Raw genomic sequence first — 22,298 nt, forward strand, 5'->3', positions numbered from 1 at the left:
TCATTTCCATTACCCCTTATTAGGTTTATTTAAATTATTTTGCCTAGTCAATCACATTCGCCTCAACCTCATTTCCTTGTCATTGCCATTACTGTGACTGAAATACTTTAAGGAAGGTAAGTTGATTTAGGGTTGTGGCAAGGGTATGGGTAAAAATAACAGGAGGGAATAGGTTTAGGGAAAGAGTAAGGGTGAAGATAAAAGTGAAAGGTTTAGAATTAAGGTAATATATGCTTAGGGTGGAATTGTTCCAATTGGTAGCTTTAAGGCCATGGTAAAGGATAGCTTTGGGTTTAGGGTTAAGGTAAAGGTTGGACATTCAGGTAGGATGAAGGAAAGGTTCTAGTAAAGGTTAAGGCCCCTTGCAAGGAATATGGAGAGAGGATTGGGGAAAACATACCAGGTAAAAGTATAAACAAATTGATGATGTCAAGGTATTGGTTAAATATATAATACAAATACTCTGGAGGTGGTCAAGTCAAAGGCAGATAGGGTTGTGCATGACTTGCAATGTAGCTGCATAGATACTTTAAGAAATCATTCACGACTGCTTTAGGTAAGTCCTTGGAGTGTCCAGATTAGTAAATAGGTGTATACTCTATCTATCCAATTTACCCCAAACTGCATATTAAATATAAACAACTACAATACATACCCCTTCTTCTGCAAGTTCGACCTGTAAGAGAGAAGAGGAAACAGACATTACAAGAATGTACTAATGGCTAAATGACAGATTAAAAATATTTTATTAGTTTTCCAAAAACAAGTAAGCAGTAGAAAATAGCCATCATCTATGTAGCCGATCTGGGGTAGAGCTCTTGGGTACAGTCATGATACAACATACAATTCATATAAATAGTTCACCAGACAATCTGTATGTTGAAGAGTAATCATGCTATCAGGACAGTCGCCGCCACAGAGTCCAATTGCTGAATGATATTGATTCCTTTTGTAACCATGGGAGTCAAATGCATAGGCAATACCACCTGATGACATTCTCCTTACATTTTAATTTGATGATTGGCCAGCCTATAATAAATGCATGGGATGGCAACTAGATTGTAATGGCTTGAGCAAGAGCTTATGTTAGGTATTCTGCATTTCAATTTGGGAAACTTTTGGTGGCTGTGCTTGAGTGTCCTTACAGGATTTCACAGAAAGATATGAGTCATAAACATGGACAACTGAGAGGTGCCAAAAAGACTTAGGCCTTGCCTTGTTCTGAGACACATACTTCGATTTCTGTTGAGCTTGTATTTTAGACTGTGTATAATGTTGAAAGGGATCAGGAATGTAAACAAACTGCACTTTGGGCAGTCCACAGCACAGAGAAAGCGAGTGCTAAATTCATGATTTCACTGTAAACTAAGGGCCAAACTCACAAAGGGTGTCTGCACTCCTAAGATAAACCTAGGCGCATCATGGCCCTCTTTGACACACTTTACGGGTGTTTGCACTCCTTATGCAAAGGTAGGTGCACAAATGTTCTTATTCGCACACTTTGGACCTAGACTCGGAATTGCTCTCACGTAATTTGCAGGTATATGATGTCGTATTACCTATGAGCGTAAGTACTGCAAAGGGTGAGTTGTGGACAATGCAAAGGGATGCCTGTTTAAGTAAATGCAGCTTTGTGGGAATTCACAAATCTTTGGGAGGCATATTTCTACCGTAGATGCAGTTAAAGATTCAATTCTGTAAAGGCCACTCCAAGGTGGGAATGGGATGAAGCAGCTCTAAGTTGTTGGGGGTGTGTTAAAGGTTTTTTCTATGGAACTAAAAATGCACCACGGAGTAACACAATTGTGCAAACAAGCACCTTAAATCCAATAGGCCTGTCTTCTTTTAGCTGCGTGTGAATTTGTTTGAGGTAGTGGCCATGTGTTTTTGTGTGGCATGAATGCAAAACAAAAAACACATTTTATCTCTCAAAAAATATCCAGGAGCACAGTTAACACACAGATGCAGACACATACACAGACCGCACACATGCAGACATAGGTGGATGTTGGTTGAGTGCACAGATGGATCGCTGTCTGCAAGTTTGTATACAAGGATGAATAAATGTTTGGATGGCTGTGATTACAAGCAACGGTGGGTGGGTAGCTGGATAAATAGATGGGTGTAATTGGATAGCTGTATGGAAGAGTGAGTGGTTGCATGAATGATGGGTGTGGGATTATGGGTGAATGACTGGGTGTGGGTGGATGGATATGTTCTTGGGTGATTGCTGACTCAGGGTCTCTGTTCTTGCTCTCTGTGCATGGATGATGTTAGGGGTCTGTTTTTTTGTGCAGGTATGATTGTCTTTGCAGGATCTCTGAACATTTCTTTCAACCTGCTCTACACGCTTCTAATCCTGATTGTCGTCTTCTACTCAGTGTGGAAGTTTCTCAGTCAAACTGCCTGTCCTCCAAGGATTCAATTAATTATGAGACAGGGGAGCTAAAATGACAAGAACAGTATGAGCTTTGAAACAGAAAATAAGAATAGCTGTCCTCCTTCGCTAAAGATTTCTGGGACGAGAGTTTGGTGGGTGCTGAACTCATGTGTTCACTTTAAATGGGGCCGATGAGGGACATCCGCCACTTTTTGGCAGATGCTTACATCCAGAAAACTGTAAATACCCTCTTGATATTGCATGACTGTTCTTAGCAAAGGATAAAGAAGACCCTGGAAGTAAAGGAGTGATTGTAGCTGACTCTGAAGAGTAAGTGTACTTTTGACTAGTGCTATAAATATTGAATTATATCAGTTATGCAAAGTTTACCATTGCATAACTATCACAGCAATTTTGCACCTTTTATTCTACTGAATCTGTTTTTCAAGTTCACAGGGGCTCACTTTGTGATGAGCACTGAACTAAGTGCTGTAGTACATCTCTTCAGGAAATTGCTACTCCCTTGCTAAGACCAATCAAAACCCAGGACACTGTCGGCTACCTGTCCAGCTGACGTATGTTCTGAATGATAACAGCACCATCCAAAGTGCGGCTTGCATGCCACCCTTAAAATTGCCGTAGACGTGCTAAGCTGCAGGTTTAGGGTTCCTTCCAACCTCTGAGCAGACGGCAGCAGCAGCAGCATATCTTTGAGCAGCCTCACCGGACGTGCCAGCTCCTGCAACAGCACTGTCGTCCCTGGCATGAGAGATGTCTGCGACCAGTATGACCAAACAAAGACGGAGAATTACCTCTTCAAAGATTCCCATTTCGCTATGACATTGAAGGGGGAACATCCTTTATAACGGAACCGTTACAACGCGGTACCGTTACAATGCAGGATTTATAACGAAAGTCGTTACAACGACTTTCGCTGGAGGGCGCTCTAGGATAGGGAATAGTTTCATTTACTATCCAACACCTTCCCTACTATCCACGGGGACTGGAGTTGGAATAGTAAATTAAACTATTCACTGTCCAGCACCCCCCCAACGCAAGTCGTTGTTACGACTTGCGTTGTAAAACCTGCGTCGTAACAGTACGCGTTGTAACGGTACGCGTTGTACCGTCATACATCCCATTGAAGTGGTGGTCGGCCATTTTAGGTGAAGGGGGTTCCTCTCCACATCTAATGTGGTTTGCCACATGGGCTGTTCACAGGAGAAGCTTGGCAGAGGGTTAGAGGGTTAGTCCTGAGAGAAGTAAATGTCAGAGGCAGCACATAACCTCTGAGTAACTCCCTACAGCTGCTTCACGGGGAGAAAGAGATGCTACAATAGGTGGGATGTTCGAGAGGGACTACTTTTTAAAACAATCGTTTATGTAAACACGGACAAAAGTAAACATCTGAGATATGCATTGGGCTCATAGTAAAATGTGCTGCATTCCCCATCGAGCCAATGTCTGAAGAAGGTTTACCCAAACAAAGCAATTGTGAACGTGTGACAACCCAAAGCCATCATCTGTATGGTCTATGTTGGAAGTTGTATTGACATGAGCTTTGGCACAGATACCGATGTCTGCAGCACATAAAACTACTCATGGAAAGCTGCAGCAGTAGCAATTTCCACGTAGTGCTCCTGAAATATACTCTAAAATAAAGTCAGAAATGGGCTTCAAATATATGTTCAATTGTGACTAGGAGTGTCTGAGCCTTTCATGGTTCCCGTTCAAAAGTAGAACTATTTTGAATTAAACCCTTGCATGAAGTACACAAATGTCACATAGAATTAATAATAAAATTTACATGATTTTATGTAGTGCTTGCTTGCAAAGATTTAGCTATTTTGTAACACTATAAATGGCATACATTGGTAACATCTAAATCGGTTCTCACTACACTGACCTCAGTCAAATGTAGAACAGAGTTGGTTCTGCCAAAATCTCTGACCTGCATGTTTCAGATATATCTTTGCATAAGGCTCATTGTATCTATTTGGTACTGCATCTGCTTGGACAATATTTATCCTAGCCTTTGTCGTGCCGAAGACATTAGAAATAACCAAAAAAACTAGAGCTCTACCTTAGCTCCATGTGATACTTCAGAAATATGGATGTGTAACATACCAGTTGTGAGAACTCATTTTACCAGAGCTGTTTGATTGAAAATTTCAAAATAGGAGACAGTCTCAATTTCTGATAAAGAAATCCAAATATTTTTCACGCCCCCACCCCCCTCCTTCCAACTCCTCTCCTCTTTCTTTTCACTTTCACTTTTTGGAGGATGGATCCTCTAAATCCCTTTCACTATGCCTGCCAATCCATCATGTTTATTTGCATCCCTCTTTTGTCTCCCTCGCCAAATCTTTATTCTCCTATCTTTGATTTTCAGATTAACTGGGTCAAGGCTTCCTCCTCCCTGCCTCTTTACCAGGTGTACTCTTTCCAAATCCCTGCTCTGTTTCCTAGGCGTTTTTCGTTTTCATTTTGAATGAGTCTGCCTTCTGTGTTCCTTGTTTTTAGGGTTATGGTTGCCATTTTAAAAACCATACCACAACCTTTCACCTTTTATTATCTTACAACTCATCACGTTTCCTTTGTTTTTCTCATAATTGGGATTTCTCATCAATGGCACTTCTCAAAAAACCGTTTAATACTTTGGTTTTTAATTTTTTGTATTCTCATACCTACATTTCAATTAAACAGCATACTACACTCTCCCTATCTTACAATTCCAGCTTATATATATTTATTCCAAAATCTTGAAATAGAAGTATAAACCCTACTGATAGCATGTCTCAACGAAGTGCTACACGCTAATAGCATTGCATCTTTGTGCCAGAACAGGTTTAGTAGGTGATCATTTCTACATTCCAATTGCACCATCATTCAGCAGCCAGTTGTGAACCTGCCCTTCTGATAAATTATAATAAACTCTTAACATGTAATATATTTTATGACAATATACCTCTTTGTTGAACATTTCTTATATAAACTTTAATGAAGAATAATGCTTCTATTTAATGGAGCACAGGCCAATAGATAGACACTGAGTGCTGTGATTACATCTATTTACCTACAGTGAATCCATCCATTACAAGTCATCAGAGAAAATGGAAGCTCAAACGAGATTGCGGAAATTTGTGTTGAGATTGTTTTGAAGATTGAGAGAAAGTGTACTCTAAACATAGGGGCCTAAAAGCTGCCTTATTGTGTTTCCCACTGAAATATGCAGGAAGTCAGTGATAAGGAAAACTGATGTTTATGTTGGGCTATAGAAAAGAAAACAATTGTTGGAAAAAGCCAATGCATCACAGCATCAAGTCTCTGTTACAGGTGAAGGAACTTACTATAATAACATATGCATCATTTATGAAGGTAACTATGTATTGCCTCATACCGCGTGCAGGCAACTTTGGTCAAACTAGTGAATATTCCACTAGTTAACTGCTCTGTTCATTAGACAATTGTTTGTAATATCTAGCCCAAATAGTGTTTCTAGCCTTACAGCATTGCCTCCATTCTAGTCACCACAATAAGTCATTCTTTTATTGTGGTAGATCACTTTTACAATTATTTATATATATTTTTAAATAACCATATGTGTGTGTGCATTTATTAAGTATTCCAAATGTGAACCTACTTATATGATATTTCATAGAATCATTACTTCTGTTTGACCTTACTATTCTTCTCTACAAGCAGCTGAGAAATGCTTTAGTGCTTTACAATTACATTGTGATTCCATGGCCTGTTTGTTAACCCTCAATTGTATTCACATACACTGCATTCCAGATATCCACAACATATTGCATACATATTAGTTTAGATTGAAACCACTTATTAACACACATTTGTATAGTACAGTATTTTCCACGTGAGGCAGCCAACCACCTTATAAGGAAATCAGTATATGCACTGCATGCAATTTCCAGAGACAGGAATAGACATTTGCAAAAATCTGTGTGGTGCTGCAGGAGTTACTGGGCATCATATTACAGAGATGTAAATGTTATCACAATTGCCCCAGAGAACTTACAGGTACTACAGAATTTACAAAAGGTTACAGGGTTCCACACGTTGCTTTTGTTTGATATACTTACAGTGAGGTGAAGGAAATTTAGGTGATTGGGAGTGGGGATAAAAGAAAATATTATGGCCTTGAGTTCACTTTTCAAGGTTGAGAAGATCATGTCAATCTTGATGAAATTGGGGCTTATTTAAGTTAAGAATAGTATTATGTTATGTTTTTTTGCAGTGGTTTCATAAAAACAACCTTGTGTTCCCTTATGGTTGATTATTGTGATTGGTAATGCAACTAACAGGATGTTCACCTACGTTTAGTTCTGCAACAGAGTACACAATGACGTGAGATAATTTCATGGAAATGTGAAAGATTGGACTGAGTTTGACACAAAATCAGTGTGTTCAATTTTTGATAAAAGAAGTAGAAAACACAGAACATCATAGTTTCTTTTTTTAACAAATATTATTTTAATGAGCAATATTTAGTTTAATACAACTTGTCCTACACGTGCCAAATATTTTCTGGCAATGGTTTAGTAATATGTTGCCTTTTTTACTCTACAGCACGAATCTTAATTCCAATTGGACTGGTAAAACGCCTATTTGCTACTTTGCCTACAATGCAACCACTATAACTGTGCAAAATGTGTTTGCTCTGTTTTTTTTGCGTCAATGTAATTTTATGAAATTGTATTACAAATATCATTACATTTATACCTAATTTACGGTTCTGTAGATTTGATTTTTGGTATTGACTGTCTGCCCAAAGTTAAATATCCATAAAGAAAGCTTGAATACCCACCCAAGAGGGTTGGAACACTAGTTCAACTCCTTTCTCAGATAAGGCTTTCAATATTAATGACTGTCACTGCAGCTGGAAAAACAGGAAAGACTATATTTATTTGGTGTATTTATTTTGAGAAAACCTGGGTCAAGGGAACAGCAGATTATGCTTTGCTGCATACATACCTACCTCATGACATTTAAAAAAAGTAGAGGGCATCCAGTTGCATCAAGAGTTTAAGGATAACAGGCGTGTGCCATTAAATACAATTATTACAACAATGTATACATTTTACAGAATTTGAGGAGATTTTCTTGTTATAATTCCGTAGTTACATTGCTGATTCCTTGAGGTGGAGGGAAGGTTATGGATAATTTTAGGGGTCAATACCATGATAAAGTTGTGTGCTGGGTCAGTCTTGGCTGTTATTTCCTTTTCTAGGTTTTAGAACATTCAGCGTCATTTGAAGGAGAGTTTGTTAGCTATGTATTCAGATTTAAGGGAGTGTATGGTTTTTATGAAAGATGAGCATCTATTTTGGTTTAACGTGGGTAGTGGGAGTTAATAAAGGTTCCTGAGGATGTGTGGTCATAATCAGCAACATAATCATACACTCTACTACCTTGGCGTTCTCTTGCATTCCTTTGTCTGAGCCATAATTTGTCTGGGACCTCTGTTCCCAAGGTTAGGTAAGTCCCACATCAATGGATTTAGTGTTGTTGTGAGGTTGTTGTGAGGTGGCATACGTTGCAGGAGCCACACCTGGAATGGCCTTGTACTGGAGGTAGCTGACCTGATGCCAACAGTCTCCTAGATGGTGAGAAACCTCTGGTATGTACTAACATATCTTTCAAGTTCGCACTTCGTTTAAAGGAGAATTATTGTTCACAAAGAGGGTATTTTGCAACAGGATAGACAAATTATATGGATCCAATTTGAGGAGAGAGTCCCTCAAAGAAGGGACATTTTAAAGTTGGGGACACCAGCTCAAGTCATCACGCGTCCCTCACGTTACACGTGACCGGAACAATGTGAATCTGGATAAAACGTCTGGTGCTCTCCTTCACCACCACAATTCTACATGGCGGATGAAGGCGAGCAGCTTTGGAGGAGCACCACCCTTGGAGTAGTAAGGAGTGGGGGGTAGTTATGGGGGCACAAACAGTTTCGTTCCTTTTGCCGCCATATATTTTTTGCCTTACTTTAGAGCTACTGTGGGGGCAATGCGATTGGAATTTTCTCTGACCATGCCGGTCTGTCTAATCATGCATGGCCCACTTCGGCTGACCACTGCGATCGGCTTCATGTCTCAGGGTGATCACTGCTCACCGTCCTACCTTTGACTTGGTGCCGTCGCCCTTGGTCGATCACAGATTAGCATGCTGCACGGCAGACCAGGACCTAATGCCCCCGATAGCAGTCACTGTTATGACTACGATGAGTCACTACCACTACTAGAATAGTTCTTTACGCCTCGAAAGATATTCTTACATATACTTTGGGTGCATTATGAGGAGACTGATGGTCAATATTTACGGCCTCTTCTTACTATTTTCCTGTACTGTATCTTGCCATTTTGTGATTACTAACATGACAACCTCTCTCCCTGTGATTTCTCTTTCCTGCAATTAAGAGTGTGACTAGAGGGGGTCTCTCCAGTTCTAACTCAAAATAGGGTTAAACTAGGTGAGTAGACATGCACTGGACCCCTATTGGGCAGTGGATGTGACTGTTTGAACTATAGCAGGATGTATGCAAACACTGATATTTTAATTGTAGATAAGATTATATACCTGTTTAGGTAATTGTACCTCAAGTTTTCACATACACATGTGAAACTAGGAGAGTGAGGCACTATTGATCTACCATGGGGAATGGATGATACTCTGGAGTGCATTTATGTGTAGACAAATCACTATGCACAGAGGGCCAGATGTATTAAGCCCTTTTCCCATTCAGAAACGGGAAGATTCTCAGAATCGGCCCGTTTGTAAATGGGAAAAAGCCTTTTGGGATGTATCATCATAAAGGTCCCTCGCAAAATAGGGAATCGCAAATTGCGATTCCTTAAATGCGATGTAAAAAGCAAATTACCACCAACTTGAAGTTGGGGATAATTTGCGATTTCTTTGAAAAATTCCCTTTTTGCCATTTTTCAAAGTGCCATGTGACGCACATACATCCTTTAGGGCATGTGTGTGCGCCATACTTGCACACATACATATTTCAGGGGTGCTACAGGGTGTCCTTATGACAGCCTTGCACCCTTGAAATTGTGAATGTCTTCCCATTCATTCCTATGGGCCTCTAGGCCCCTAGGAATGAATGGGAATGTTTTCCTCAATTGCGGATTGGAATTTGCGATTCGCAATTAAGGAATACTTCGGATTGGCAAATATTATTGCGATTCCTATCTACATAGCATTTTGCGAACCCTTAATAGCGATTCTCTAAAAATCACTATTAATGACTCGCACCCTATTGCGCCACCACGTGCGTGGCTATGCCGCGGTGTATTGTAAGCAGCCCTATGATGAAGCATATCACACATTTGTGTGTGTGAGGTCAGTAGTAGCACACACATCACGTGCCAACATGAAATATAAACATTTTTATTATTCCCTACTCCTTCTGGTGTACTAAGTATTGACAGGGGGTTTGGGGTAGGTGAGTCCGTACCCTCACTTATTCTTTTGTGTGGACTGGTCATAATCAGCAACATGATCATACACTCCACTACTTTGGCGTTCTGTTGTATTCCTTTGTCTAAGCCATAATTAGAGCTCAACTGATAGGCTTTTATTATTAGCTGTGCCACCTGAAACATATTTTTTTAGTCGGCCACTGAACTCCATTGAGCTTCATTCTCGCCTCGATCTATGACACTTTTGCACACCAATGGATTGTATGCAAGTACACTGAAAGTTGCACATTATAGTATCCTAACTTTCTGCTGTCTATTATACATATTCATCAAGACATTTGATTCACAAGTCACCAAGAAATACTCATCCGAAAGTTTGGTTCCCAGGCCCATGTGTCTCTGTAGGCCTATCTCGATTTTAGCAATACATTTTGTAATCCTTAAGGTAGCTTTTGGCTACCTAGTGTGCATGGCCAATAGCCTGGCTGCAACTGAATCTATAGGAAATTGAGTTTATGAGAATGGTCGACCCTACCCAAAGATCTCTCTCTTTATTGTTGTCTAGCCCACTTTGTAGCCAGCTGTACCCTAGCCAAAGATTCCACTAGGAATGTGGACATATACCAAGGCACAACCTGATAATTCTCAAGCACCAAATTAACCCTGCTGCTAAACCTCCTTCCACATTATGCATCTCCTTGCACATATAATTCTATTTTTCCATAGGACAAGATAAGTAATCTTCACTGGAGCCATAATGAACACTAGATTAGAACATGCAAACTCACATTATGCTAGCCTTCCTGCGGCAAACGATCCACAAGTAGCCACTCAATGTGCTTACTGCATATTGAAATTTAATCACACCTCACCACCTCACCTACATAGTCAACCCTTAAATGACTACTCACAATTTCCATATTAGAATTAAGGTGCTGTGCTTCATTCTTAAGAGCATACACAGCGGAGAACCCATGTAACGCAAACAATAAAAATATGTTAAAGTCCCCTTCAGGAGTCTTACATTCTCTAGTAAAATTATACTCAAAGTCCTTTCCAATAGATTCTCTTCTGCTATTAAAGTAGAAGGCTTATGGTATCGGTCCTCATTAAAGGAATTTGATTTCATGGTTTCTGCAAAAGGAAGCCACCACCTCAAATTGCCAGAATACATTTTCAAAGGAAAGTTGTGCTCCATCTCTGCCCAATGGCCTACATACTGCAATGAAGTCAGCTCCATAGTCACATGCTATCTAAATTATCTCACTCACTCCCCACCTTTACAGACGCTTTTCATGTTTCACAAATAATTAACACAGAAATATCTGTAGGGCGGTTTTAAACACTTTGCCAATACAACAGTTTTGGCTGTTCGATAAACAGAGATTTGTGATTAACCACTGCATAATCTAACACCACTAAAATGGTGGATTGTCAGAGATTAAAATATCACCTATATCTGTAATTATTATGTTATCAGTCATTTAGGAACTCACAAATAGATAATCCGCCCTAGAACGTGAGATGTGGCCCCATACTGATTTTTCACACACCCAATGACATCAGTGATACCACTGACATGAAACTTCTGAAAACCTTCTCTAGACGTATTATCCATCAAATATCTGTATATCGCTGATTCATTAAGCACCACCTTTCTGGTTGTTTCAAAGAAGTACACATCATTACTACTATATGTGTATGTCTTATATTGCCAATGATGACTTTAGGCTGGGTCCTTCAACGGTCTTACTTTTAATGTCTGATTTTATTTAATCTAATATGTTAAATTAGTTATACTTGGTATAATGGACACCCTCGCTCTCTTTACTTTGTGTATACACGTTCCCTCAGTTAATATTGTTTTAATGGAATTGATTCTTTGTTTTTCGTGTGACTCTCTAGAGTCCGGGTGACTTAATAATTTCTTTCAAAGATGAAATTGAATCTTTTTGTGCTAAAGAAGTGTTTTTTCTCCCATACATTAAAACTATCATGATGATATGCATTCTATGTATGATTGATTATGGGACCCACACCTTTGCAGACAGGTTTCATATACCAATTATCTTGGTTCAACCTTGGACTGTGTATACACAATGACTTGTTACCCTTGAGCTAGTAATGGGAAGGAATTCCAGAGGGGAAGTGGTGTAGAGTAAGATAACCTTTGCTCCATCGAGCCCAGATAAAGAAAACTGTATGTGCCAAATATATAAATATAATCTGAACATTTTGCTGAGCAAATAACTATGAATGTAATGCACCGATTTCATAAATGAGAGTAGCATTTATATTTCTGATGGTGGCTGTTATATGAGTAAAACCAAGGAGGAGTGCTTGTCCTTTCGGTGGCTTCGTAATGCTATGTGTTCCTGCCTCACAGTTTTGATATGTACCTACATCTTTGTCTCTCAGAAGCTAAAGTTATAAACGACCATATCAAATGTCAAGACTCTTCACGGTGAGTCTCACATAAAGAGCTACCTTCCTCCTGCCGATGCTGCATAATTTTAGGGGTGTGTGAACATCTCGGAATTTCCTTTGTGTAATTAGGAGAAATTTTGGAGAAATTACACAAAATGCCAATGTGGTGTTTTGCATTATATTTTAGCGTGAAAGGCATCCTCAGGTCAATTTTAAACACGAGGATGAACTTTCCACTGAAAAAGTGCAAATATGTTAGGTGCCACAAAAAAAGAGCTACTCAACTTCTGTCCATTTGCTTTGTTCTGGTGCTCCGACAATGGGATTTTTACTGAACAAACTCCAACTATAGCACATGGACTAATTGCATATCTTGACTTATTTTCATTTAAAAAGTGTGACGCGAAATGCCAAAAATTACATGAATTGTGTTGGTGTAATTGACATTTTTGCCCAGCCCTACATAAATGATTAAACAATCTGTGATCCACCGATGTCATTTTCTCCTCAGTCTTTAGGGATTTTATTACATGCATTGGCGTAATGCAGGCTCGTGTAGCCCTGCGGCCTCGTGGAGGGCCCTAGTCCATCGGAGGTTCCTATTCAGTCCAAACCCAATGAAAATCTGTGAGAGATTGAAGACTTCATATTCTCTAGGGGACCCAATCACTTTGTGGTATGCCACTTACTGAGTGAGTGTGGTTCAGAAAGTAGGAACATATTGTTCTAGATTTGGAATATAGCCGGAGGTGAGTGTTTTAGAGTCCAGCCTGCTTGCTCTTTGTAATTGCATGATTGGGCCACGTCTACATTCCAAGTAATTTGGAAAGTAGGTTATGCTGTAACTGACTATGCCTTCAAATTCTGAATGTCAATCATCCAGTAAATGCATAGGTTGCTCCTCTCTCCCGACACACAGTTATATACACAGATCTTCAGCATACACCAACTTCCTGCTTTTCTTCTTATGAGTTTGTCCACACCCCTTAATTGCTACAGAACTTCTACTGAATTGACATAAATGCTTTATATTCTCCTCTATCTTCCGGTACTATGTCTATAAATGGGCCTAATGTGGTTTTGAGAGGATGGTGTATTTGGGTGTTTTTCATTTTACACATGTTGCTTTCATGTATTCCTTGTTTTGATCCATCCACCCTGCATGCAGACATGGTGTCTTTCCTTGAAACTGTGTAAATTGAAAATGATGCAACAGAAGAATATGTACCTCTTAGCTTGAGCCCTAGCAAGGCGTTTGTGCCTGCTTTGCGCGCCCCGTGGCACTTTGGTATTACAGAAGTGGCCCCTTCTGCAATAGCAATAGTGCTGGCGCTCATAAAGTGCCTGTATTATCTTCAAGGGGGCATTCCTTCATTTACATGGGGGCATGCCCCATGCAAATGATGAAATTCCTTTGCCTCTGAGCTGACATGGGCGCAGAGGCAAAGAAGCCCTCAGGAGGCACACTGAGAGTGCGCCATCTAAAAGGTGGCGTACTGTCAGTGTGCCCCCTGATGGCCGCTCTCTGGAGGGGGAAAAGGGGGTCCCATGTACCCCCCAGACATCCCCTTGCAAAGGCGGTACAATCACTGACTGCACCCATCTGCAAGCGGATCTCTAATCCTCTTCAAAAGTGCAGCTGGGTTGCCCCCTGCACTGTGAAAACACAGAGCAGCTGTAAAGCAGCCACTCCGTGTTTTACAGGAATGCACTTCCCCTAGGGCAGCCTTGAGTTTGGCTGCCCTGGTGATGGCGTATTTATGGTAATGGGGCGCATTTTCAGTGTATGCGCCCGGCGTACCTTTATAAAGGTGCGCTCGGCACAAACAATTAAAATGCGCAATTACCACATACGGCCCCAGGTAGAGTTATCTGAGTATCAACATGGAAATCATAAAACATAAATTGTCAAACGGCAGGTAGTACTGGTAGTTGTTGTAGGTGTTGTGAAGTGCTGGATAGCCTATTCAAATATTCACCATATTGAAATAAGACTTAGTCCACCTTCGGATCGTTCAGTCCAAATACTTTTGCTTGGAGCCACTCCATTGTCTTCAATGGAGCTTTCAACTTTCCAATGTTCTAACAGGTGATCTACTAAAGAATGTTCATTAAGAAATCTACGGACAACAATTCCAACAGCACCAGCCTATTTGTGCTCCCAGAAGCAGTTACAAGAGACTGGTCAGGAGCCCTGTAAGTATTAACCACATTTTTCTCTGGCCACAGAAATAAAACAAATCTCTTGATTAAGGAGATGCTACACAGAAGTTCTTTGGTTTCTACAATACTTATATGCAATTTACCCAATTAATTATTTGTAACTTAGCCTCCATGATATATTATTCTTTATTGATACTCATCACCTGTATCACTTTTTATTATGTTTAACTATTTATTTACTACCTCAAATTCTAATAACTTTTTTTGAACTAAAAAAAAGTCTGTAAGCCACCCGTCTTGGGTGGAAACATCTACAGATCAACTGCGCTCAGGCACCTAGGCTAGGGTAGGTCACACATGCATTTTTCCTAATCTCACCTGTGCTGGAGAGTAATCTATGACAACCCGCATTGCCCCTTTCCTGGTAAACACTGATAGATAACTTTAAACTATAACATGGAAAAGGAAGCCTTCTGAAGATGAGGAGCATAGGTATAATTAGTGCAGCAGGAGCAAAGATGCTGGGGCCCAGGTTGTGAGGAGGCCCTCTAACTACCCAAATGGGAGTGGGGGCTATTTACTCAGCTTGCAATATGGCCCTTGTCACCCTTGCTAGCATATGTCTTGACATATGCTTATGAGAATTTAGTGAGGGGAAAGTAGATTTATTCATCTCAATGATTAAAACGTTTTTCAGAAATGCTTCTCTATTTATATAGTCTTGAATATTAAATGGGTAAAACAACATTAATATTTTAAAAGCTGTTATCCCAGCATACAGATTCTAAACTTATAAAATCGCGAATGATTTTATGACACTTCTAGTAATCACCTTTCACGGAAGAAGTACTAACACCTTATGGAGATCAGAAAGTACCCTAAGGAGGTCTGTCATAAGTGGCAATGCTATCCCAACCAATGTGTGGTTGAAATGGAGAGGTCTACAGGTATCTTCAACTCTTTCCAAAACAGGAGCAGCATTGTGGCATTTCTGATGAATTGTTCTACATCCTGACTGTTTAAATGGAAAAAGGCCTGCTGCCTTGTTTTTTTATCTTTCACACTTCCTAGTCTAAAGTTTTAGGATGTCCTGGATGTGGGTGTGCCCAAAACCATCAGAAATAGTAATGTACTGTTTGTGATGCCTTTGTAAACAATGCAACTGGTTTTAAACATGGTGTGGCCAGCAATAAAGTTCCATAGGATTGTGGTGATGGAATCATATTTCTTCAGGGCCTGGAATATAAATGATATCGTGTGTATGATGCCCTTAAGGGGTGCCAGTGTGGAGTTCATGGAGCAGATCGTTACCATCATCCAGATGCAAGTGTACAAGGACTTGAATAGGAGTTCAAAAGTTGCCGTCTTTGTTTTTTAGCAATGTATTCCTTGATGGTGAGGTTGGTATTCAGGGTGATCTAAGTCACTTGTCATATGGTGAAAGTAGGGGTTCAAAGCCATCAAAGTTCATGTCATAAAAACAGGTTTTAACTGTTTCATGTTTGCTGTTCTTGGTTATTCTGTCTTTGTTGGATTGAGCTTCAGGTAGGTGCTGGACCCCTAGGACTTGATGTTCAGGCATGCTGGAGGTGTTGGATGTCTTAAGCAGAGGATACTATCGTGTAGAGTCGTACACCATCAGCATCTTGGTAAACCTTGATGCTTTCATCTGTGGGTAGAGCACCCAGCAGCTCCATGTATAGACTGAGGATGACAGGTGAGAGTATGGAGGTCTCCGTTTGACAGAAGTAGGCCAAACAAGTTTGCTACATCACGCAAGCAGTGTTGTGAAAGAGCGACCTGGAGAATCAGTTAGAGAAGTTTACAGAAATAATATGTTGTTGCTGGTTCAAAACCTGACAAAGGATAATGGTTTACTGCTAGGCCTAGACTCATGGACCATTGGAAGGGAAAACCAGGTTTAAAAAACATACAACCATAGAAGAAGGACCATCTGATATAAGCAAAGACAGAAAGTGATATTCAGTCTTAAATTTATGGACATGCAAATCAGTGGACACTGTGAATTTTTACTAGAACTTGTTCAAAATAATCTGTGATTAAATTAGCTCGGCACTTTGCAAACACTCTTGACACCTGTGGATACACTCTGTGCAAATGTTTTCTAACAATGTTGAGGAACTTACTGATAGTATTCCCTCTGGTTCTGGTTATATTGAGGAGGAACTATGACTGACGACTAATGACCGGCCACATATGGTGACACCAAGACATGATATTAATATTTCTCTATCACGCAGGTTACATAGGTCTCGAAGCAATTTTTAACCAGGTGGTATACATTGCTGTCTAGTTCCCTTAACTGTAGAATTAAAAGCAGCCCGTGTAGAGTTCTTCAATTTTTGCCTTAAAAGTGAATTAACTTCGACATTCAAAAACATATAATGTAAGACAGTATTACAGATTGTCTGACATCTCTACTCTTTTCGAACTTCCTACTTAAATATTGCCCTTCAAATGTTTCAAATTCTTCTGTCCCTTAAGTTCAAGTTTCAACACACGTTTCCTTTAAGCCCTGAAATGCTTGTAATTTATTTCTCGTTTCTTTAGCACATCCTGTCTAAAATATAGGCAGCCAGGGTCATAGGCATGAATTTATTCTGTCTTTCTAAAACAATACCATAACACCTGGGTCGGTGCAAAACACCAATGGAACTTGAGCTAAAATATGACCATTTTAGTGATATTTCAAATTCCTTTCCAGGTCTTCACCTGCAGTGCACTAGTACAAGCAAGCATAAGGTACAAGTGTTCATGAACAGAGCTAGTTCACTTTCATGTAAAATAATAATACCTTGTGAACGTTTTGGAATTACACCGTCTGCACACTTCACCACTCAGACAACAAAAGATGTTATTATAACACCGGCATTAACACCACAAAACCCCATAACTTTTGCTTTGAGTTATGTCCAGGTACTCAACACGTCAGGCATGTGGTTTACAGTATATAATCTGTTTTGGATTGTTTTGGAATTTGTGGAAGTTGTGTGCAAAATAGATTTTACGAATGGATGCTGAACCACAATTTAATTCTATTTAGAGTGATTGCTGTATAGTAGAGCTATTAAGCACTGCAGTACTTAGTCACTGTTCTGATATAAATCATTTTAAATACTGTATGAGTGCAGTACTAAACCAAAACTAACATGTGGTGAAGGTGCAATTAGCCCATGATAAGAAAAAGATAACGAAACGGATGTTTTCCCTACACCACAAAAACCTGGCTTCCAATACTCTGAGGAATTGTGTATTTCGAAACGCCGTTACCTTATGGATTAGTCCAAACATGATAAATGCCACTGACATAGTTAGCTAAAATTTTGACTGTTTTCTGTGTTTTTCAAAACACATTTCACCTTGGTATTTGGGCATGGAAGAAAAATTCCACAGATGATTTTAAAGAGATTCCTGGAGAGTAATAGAAAGGGTGTCTTGTGGTGGGTCCCAACTTAAGGCTTCTCTGCTTTATGCCCACTCATTCAATGAACCACCATATGTACATATGTGTACAAGGACCTAGATTCTGGAATTCCCATAGCCCTAACGTGAGATCTGAACCCGGCTGCAAGCCATCTTCCATGTCCCTCATATCAGTCATAAAAATCACATCACTGCATGACCACTCTGCCATCATTGCAAGAAACACTCTTGTATCATATCAAAATATACATACAAAATAAGCTCATAAGCACACCTCTAGGTCACAATTTGGAATGAGGCATGTCCAGTCTGCAAGCATGTACAGCCCAGGGTTATCATTTGAAAGAGTAGTGGTCATGATTTTCATTGGTACTGGCTGTGGGAGATCCATGCGCCAGGTGTTGAACACCAATTTTTTTTTTTGGGCCCCGTTGTGGCCTCAACAAACAATCGGGTCAAGTTTATAGTTGACCGAATTCTATATGTCTACTTGAAGGAGCAATTTAAAAACAAGGCCTTGCCACAGATAGAATGCAGACGGTATCTATGGAAGATGCACTGAGTATCCCTGCACTTCCTACATCAGAACAAATGATACCTGCACTCCTGCACTAGAAGTGACTGCAATTTAAAATAAAGGCTTTATGCTATTGCTAAGATCCATTAGTGTTTTAGTGCTATGGTGCAAAGTCATACTACATAGCTATCAGAGAGATTCCTCTGGGAAATGCTCACTGTTTTTGGCCTTGCATTTCCAATGTTAAAGTATCAAACAAAATGAATATGCATGCAAACAATTTTGGCAGGGAGTCAAATGGTTAAAAAGTATCCGTTCACTGTTTCTGTGTTTGTCAGTGTTAAAAAAAAGCGGACTGAGTACGTGCCTCGCCTGCATGCTGATGTAATTTATTGCCTGTTATAAGAAAAAAGGCAATTACCCTGTGGATATCATGCCAAGTGGAGTCACTCAGCGGATCGTAAATTTTGAACCGGCTACTAGTAAACTTGTCATCTCAGGAGTGGAGGGAGGCAACCAAGGGTGAAATATGAGTAGTCACCTACAACTGGTGGTATAGAGCATTATTTATGGCCACGTGCTTGGAAAAGGCACATGTACATTTTGAGCCGAAAAATGTACTGTAATATCTAGTCTGTGCTTCAAAAAGTTGATGTAATATCATTTTGGAAAGAATGTCAGCAGGCTGTATCTCTTCTGATTGACACCAAAAGATGTTCTCAGGTGCCTGCTAGAGCGCCAATGCATCCAGGGCTAGCAACATCACTTTACCAATTAAAAAACAACATTCTGCAAATGTTGTGATAAAATATCTGACACTGAGAAAAATATCCTTAAGACCCCTGAAGCAGTAGGAGAATGGCCATGGTGTGGAAAAGTAAATTTTGCCATGTTCTGTGTCCCTACGTGTTCCCCATCTTATGTTATGTGTGCATGATTAATATGCATATGTATCCCCCATGTTTGATTAAAGACGCAATTACAGTTGTGTCCATCTCTAATATGCCAGTTTCCAGTTCTCGTGAAAGCTACGAGTATTAGGCCTATGTAAAGTTACGTTGCCACGTTTCTCAGTGTGCACGTTATTTCATTATAAAGTCCCCGTTTCTAGGCCTCAAAAGGGCCCGGACACCAGATTCAGCTTCTGTCTCCTGAACCCTCGCTGAGGAGCGATACAGCCCCCACCTGTATCCTCGACCCTTCACTTACTTCCTGCCTCGCAGTGCCCGGCTCGGCCTGGCTCTGCCTGTTAGTCTGCCAAGAGTATGTTATGATTCTAGTTATCAGTCCAGCCCTCCTTCTCTACATTCCTAAGCTACTGAATCGCATCAATAGTTTCCGTCATTGTCTAGCCTTTACGTCTCCATGTAAGAGAAATACTGTATTAATGGTCATTTAATATTCTTCATCACGCACTACATGTAGAATAATGCATGCAGTCTTAGAGTCTGTTAGCCTCTCCCCTCCTGACTCTTAGTTTATATCAACATGTCCTCTAAACATTAGATACTAGATAGGGTTTAGGTACATGTCGCCCTGACTCTCCAGACTTCAGTCTCTGCTCCTAGCACAGAGTTCATAGCCCCCAGCTTCTCCTAGTAACAAGTCATTGTCAGTTTGCGCGCACCATTAGGTTAGAGGTCCCGGCTCCTTAGGTAGCCCCCTCCATGTTTCCGCCCCATTTATGACATACGTTTACATCACATGTCCATGTATACGCCTCTTGTTACACCCACTTTCACCCTTATCTTTCGCGACTGCTATTGACCACACCCACTGCTCCGCCTACTGTAATTCACTGTAATGCAATTGTTTTAGTATATATACTTGTGCACTGTTATTAAAGTTGTGCTAGCTAGCCATCCCAGATCTTGTCCGTGCAGGTTGTCCTGTTCCTGTCCTTTATGCTGTATTAAACCTGCAAACTCCTACTACCTCGAAACTTGACTCTTATTTATTGAGCTATCTGTTATTCATTCAAAAATAGAGGTATTATTTATTTATTTACCACATAATGGCGCCCGAATAGGGACTTGCCCTTTCCCCACGCGCCGGTGAAGCCACGCCGGCCCCCTGACCCTCTGCAGCCGTGACGGAACCATACCGGCCACGTGCAGATATTTCTGCTCCAAGTATCCCTCAGGCCCACGGAGGAGACGGAGGTGGCGGTCCAGCATCCAGACGAGGCGGTGGAGGAACGCGGCGAGTCCCGACCAGAGCCCAAGCCGAGAGTCCAAGGTCCGAGGTATCCGGAGGCCCACCCGTAACAGAAGTCCGAAGTTCGTCCGTCCGGCGTCGAAGCAGTCCAGTCCAGTCCGAGGCCTTCCGTTCTTGCTGCCCGGTGAGTACCGTTACTGGGGTAGTATCTAGACAGGGTCAATCTTATTGTCTCTGGTCCGTGGGGTTTGGTGGTACACAGATCCCAAAACGAAGTGTCCACTTCGGTGGATGCGGGTCCTGACGTGTCTCTTTATGAGACCGGTGAGTTTCGTACTGTTTTAGCAGTGCATCTAGTTTCTGTTCTAGTCAGTTCTGTTTCTCGAGAAAATTCATGTATTCTGTTTTCAGTATTCCAGGTAGTATTCTGTTCGAACTGTTATATTAAATGTTTTTCATGTATTGTAATGTCGTGGTATGAATGTGGAGTAATTATCGTGTTCATTGTGTATTATAATTACGTATTGTGTCTAGATTACAGTTCAGTCATGCCTTTATTCTCGAAATTACGTCAGTTAAAAACCAGAAAAGGTCTGCTAGAAGCAGCAGTTCCTGTCCCGCCTAGGGACAGTCCAGGTCATTTTATGTATCAAAAGCATGGCATAAGTGCCATATTATATCTAGATTTATGGGTAGAGTATACCAAACAGTTAGAGGAAAAGTATAGATGGCCCGTATCAGGTACGTGGGATGCCGAGTGCATCATGCGAGTAGAAGAAGCATTATGGAAAAAGAAAGCCAGACAGTCACAGAAAGATGCCATCGAGTTATGGCGCAAAGAATCTCATAAGAGAACCGAAAAAGAAATCAGAAAGTCAGAATTAAGTAGAGAATCCTTAGAACGAGCCCAAGAAAGGGAATTAATCGAGATAGGTGAACGAGTCAAAACCGAACAGTCAGACAGACAGAGGCATGCCCTCATTAAGGGTATGTACCCTCTTCTTGCCGAGGGCTTGCCAAAAGCAACCCCGGAGGCATCCAGTAATTTTCCGCCACCCTTAGTTCCGATCAAGCTACGTCACAAACCGACCGCAGCTGATATTTTTATTTCGTCCTACTTGGACGACACAGTCCCAGAATATGCAAATCCTGTTCCGCCAGTCCCTGTAAATCATGCCATTCCTGCTCCTCCAGACACCGGAGTACCTGCTACGGTACCCCCGGTCCAGCCTACATTACAATTTCCCACTCTGCCAGCACGAAGAGTATCAGTCGATGATACCAGTTTAGGGGCCGCAGGAGGAGGTCCTCCTGGTACCCCGCCACCACACCAACGAGTAACGTTAGTCGAGTTACATGAATGTGCGTTACAGCGTACGCCCAAATACAAGTCCGTTGCAGATATCCGACGAGCTCTTACTGAATGCCGCTATGATCCAGTTGCAGGTGATGATAGTACAGTTATATATTCCATCCGTGTAAGACGGGTGACCGGGTATTTGGATACCCTACCGAATATGAAAGAAGATCTAGACAGAATATATCGTTTCATCCGTACAGGGGATGATCCAGAAAGTATTGGTGAAGCCATGTCTCAAAGGAAAGCTGAGATCCAGCTCATGTTATTAAAGTTTCTGATTAATTGTTTAATAAGAGAACAAGATTATCCGACCAAAGATCCGGCCGAAATGAGAATCCTAACAAGGTGGAGTGATAATATAGCCGAGGGTAAACACAGAACTATCAGTAGTATAGA

General features: G+C 40.8%; 1 protein-coding gene across 1 annotated transcript in view; it reads right to left on the reverse strand.

The window, feature by feature from the left end:
- LOC144823260 (uncharacterized) overlaps window positions 1-22,298 on the reverse strand; it is a 277,122-nt gene that overhangs the window by 231,248 nt on the left and 23,576 nt on the right. Inside the window, exon 4 of the mRNA XM_078681614.1 lies at window positions 656-676. Within this exon, the coding sequence (XP_078537740.1) occupies window positions 656-676 (21 nt within the window). The remainder of the gene's footprint in view (window positions 1-655; window positions 677-22,298) is intronic.

Source organism: Lissotriton helveticus, chromosome 3_1, assembly GCF_964261635.1.
Source record: "Lissotriton helveticus chromosome 3_1, aLisHel1.1, whole genome shotgun sequence".
Classification (NCBI taxonomy): Eukaryota; Metazoa; Chordata; class Amphibia; order Caudata; family Salamandridae; genus Lissotriton; species Lissotriton helveticus.